The sequence below is a fragment of the Littorina saxatilis genome, linkage group LG15 (assembly GCF_037325665.1).
Source record: "Littorina saxatilis isolate snail1 linkage group LG15, US_GU_Lsax_2.0, whole genome shotgun sequence".
NCBI classification, from domain to species: Eukaryota; Metazoa; Mollusca; class Gastropoda; order Littorinimorpha; family Littorinidae; genus Littorina; species Littorina saxatilis.
In genome coordinates this window covers 6,479,583-6,483,065 of record NC_090259.1, presented here as the reverse complement: position 1 = coordinate 6,483,065, position 3,483 = coordinate 6,479,583, and the positions used below count along the sequence as shown (strand labels likewise).

Sequence of the window (3,483 nt, the reverse complement as noted above, 5' to 3'; positions counted from 1 at the left end):
TTCATGTCGTCACAGCAACGGTGCACAGGATGTTGAATTGTGGTATGTGTTCATGTTGAAGGATGGTTGTATTGTATATTGAAGAATGGTTGTATTGTATGTTGAAGGATGGTTGTATTGTATGTTGAAGGATGGTTGTATTGTATGTTGAAGGATGGTTGTATTGTATGTTGAAGGATGGTTGTATTGTATGTTGAAGGATGGTTGTATTGTATGTTGAAGGATGGTTGTATTGTATGTTGAAGGATGGTTGTATTGTATGTTGAAGGATGGTTGTATTGTATGTTGAAGGATGGTTGTATTGTATGTTGAAGGATGGTTGTATTGTATGTTGAAGCCTCGGCTGGACAGAGATAGCTTGTTCACCGGGAGGAGTATGCCTTTAGAATGAGTGATTGTTACAAATTTACATTTCAGATTCTTGTCTTTTTAGACGATATCTGGTATACATACAATTATGCAAACTTTGTTGTATTTCATGACATTGTTTACAACATTTCCTCGTCAACATGAAACTAAATGAAATCCTGTTCGAAAATCAATTAATAAAATATTTCCTTCTGCAGTGAACTTCTTCTTTGAAAAATACTATTAGTATTACCTGTACACATTTATTTGACGTACATACAAACGCACGCACACGCGATTAGGCACGTATTCACATAATCACACACACACACACACACACACACACACACACTTTCACACACACTTTCACACACACTTACATACACACACTAAAACACACACACACAAACACACTCTAACACACACTAACACACATGCAAGCGCGTGTATACATACACACACACAACAATAACAATAACAACACTTTATTGTCCATTAAAATGAATAAATTAAAACAGAAAATTGCCTTCGACACGTCTAACAAGGTAACGAAGACGTGTCAGGGTCGCACACGAGTTGCGCATCGTTTCACACACACACACACATACACACACACACACACACACTCACGAACACACACACTCACACACACACACACACACATACACACACACACACACACACACACACACACACACTCACTCACGAACACACACACACACACGCGCCCGTACACACACACACATACACACACATGATCATACTGTAAAACGCACACAAAAACGACTTGTGACTGTAAAAAGAAATATCCTCAGAAAACTATCAAAAGCGTCCAATAAGCTTCGTAAATAAGAACACAAATTCCGTCATTTGTCATGAGTCTAACTCTAAGCCTTAAGAATAGGTTTATACATTGTTTGACACGTGTTGATGAAAGCGCAGCCTAGCCTTCACCGAAAATAGTATATCAAATCATATTAACTTGATTATCTCAATGTGAGAAATGACATTGGTGGCTCATCAACATGAAGACAAGCGGACGACAAAGACATGACATTAAGATAAAACTAATATGTCTTACTTACATGTCTACTTTAATCACCATGTAACACCTGCTGCTGCTATCCCTTACACCATATTACAAATAGTTCATAATAACTGACCATTGATACAAACTTAAACACAGTATAAATCGAGTATTGATTTATAGGAAACGTCAGCATAGTAAAATACATGAAATAATACATTCAAACCTGTCTAAAACGACCACTAAAGGGAGTAATCAAAACGGGTCGTTATGGACAAGTTATCGTTTGTGAAAGGTGAATTATAGTATTTACTTTGGGGGGATGGTCGTAATAGGCAGGTGGTCGTTGTCAAGAGGTGGTCGCCAGGACAGGTTGGACTATATTTAGGAATTAAGCAAACCTCTATACTCAGAGCACGGTGTGAAATTAAAACAGTGAAGCTTTATGTTCTTTGCCTATGCAATGTTGCAGGTAATTGTATGGGTTCACGTGCAAGTGACGTCACTCTTGTCGTTGCCTCCCTCTATTTCACTCTTGTGACAGGAAGGGGGGTAACCTGCAATGATATCAAGTAAATAAATATATGATTTAGTTAAGAAAATAATAATTTGTTTGTTTGTTTGTTTGTTTGTTGTCTATGGAACCAAGGCGTCATGAGAGACCGATGCAGCATTAATCTTATTCTCTGTTCTCCACAAACTCTCTACGGCGTATGAAAGTAAATAGCAGGAGGCCAATTCATAAGCTGTAAGACATTTGAGGTGGCTTTATGGCTAGAACCTCTTTAGCTAAAGTGCTTTAAATTCCGATTTTAACTGGCATTCATATGACCATCTTTGAGCTCCTTTAGCTAACGAGGTTGTTACCTCGCTTCTTGCTATGTACGCATGCGCACAAACATCCTTATCAAAGGAAATGACCGCCACTCGACGCTTCCTACTAGCCGAGAGAAGCACAGTCAGCGAGGCGCCCCATTGCATAAGACCACATGCGGACACATCCATCCAAACATAAATAGAATACCGGCGGCATCATGCTGTTAGCGACTGTAGCGCGGAGAGGTAGGTCCGTTAAGTTTACGTGACTTTGGCGGGTCGAAACTGGGTTTAATGAATGACGTTGAGGGCGACTTACAGCTCAAACAGCGCCACCATGCGGTCAAGAAGTGCCGCTAATCAGCTTTTATGAATCCCGATCCAGGAGGTTCTTTAAAGTGCAACTGATGAATGAATGAAGAAAGAAAGAACAAATCGTTTGTTTGATTGTTGGTTGTTGTTTTTGTTGGTGTCTATTTGCTGTTGTTTCCATTTTATTGGTTGTTGTTGTTGGTGGTTTTTTTGTGGTTTTGTTTTTGGGGGCGGGTTGTTAGGGGTGATGCAGGGAGGGGGGGGGGCTCACCTGTCTGTATCGGCCCCGCACGTGAAACATGGGGTAGCAGGGGTGGGGGATGGAGCCGGCACAGGTGATGGCCCCTTGGTCCTCGCCGTTGACGTGGACATGGAGCAGTCTCCGCCGGTCAATGCTGACCCCTGCCCGCTGACCTGTCTTCACGCTCCACAGCGCCTCGCCCACCTCACAGTCCCGCTGAAAGCACGCAGACATTGACAATCTTTAAAAACAAACCACTTTTTTTAACATTCTGAACATTTTAATTTAATTTTGTTAAATTCAAACAGAGCATGAAAGTTGCTTGTTCATTTCATGTGCCAGGAGATTGGTTCCGTGTAACTCTCGCTTATTCCATTTCCCATGTCGTATGCATTTAGAGCGCTTACTTCCCTTTGGTTATTTGATGATGGAGAGATTGGTTAACTGCCATTGCTGTACCAAAGTGTCGTAAAAGCCATAAGCTTAGTGATGTTCAGTGCTTTACTTGATGTGGACTACAAGCAAGCCTTACAGCATGACATCATGGAAGGTTTAAAGGGTCTACTTGATGTAACCTTCTAGCCTTTATCATAGTACAGGGCTACTTGATGTAACCTTCTAGCCTTTGTCATAGTACAGGGCTACTTGATGTAACCTTCTAGCTTTTGTCATAGTACAGGGCTACTTGATGTAACCTTCTAGCTTTTGTCATAGCACAGGGCTACTTGATGTAACCTTC

The 3,483-nt window shown here is 41.0% G+C and overlaps 1 protein-coding gene across 3 annotated transcripts in view; it reads right to left on the bottom strand.

Moving 5' to 3' along the window:
- Positions 1 to 817: 817 nt before the first annotated feature.
- LOC138948356 (neuralized-like protein 4) overlaps positions 818 to 3,483 on the bottom strand; it is an 11,650-nt gene continuing 8,984 nt past the window's right edge. For all 3 annotated transcript variants that reach the window (XM_070319889.1, XM_070319887.1, XM_070319888.1), the window contains exons 5-6: positions 2,775 to 2,960; positions 818 to 1,932 (exon numbers count right to left, since the gene is read on the bottom strand). In XM_070319889.1, the coding sequence (XP_070175990.1) occupies positions 1,900 to 1,932; positions 2,775 to 2,960 (219 nt within the window). In that variant the 3' untranslated portion in view covers positions 818 to 1,899. The remainder of the gene's footprint in view (positions 1,933 to 2,774; positions 2,961 to 3,483) is intronic.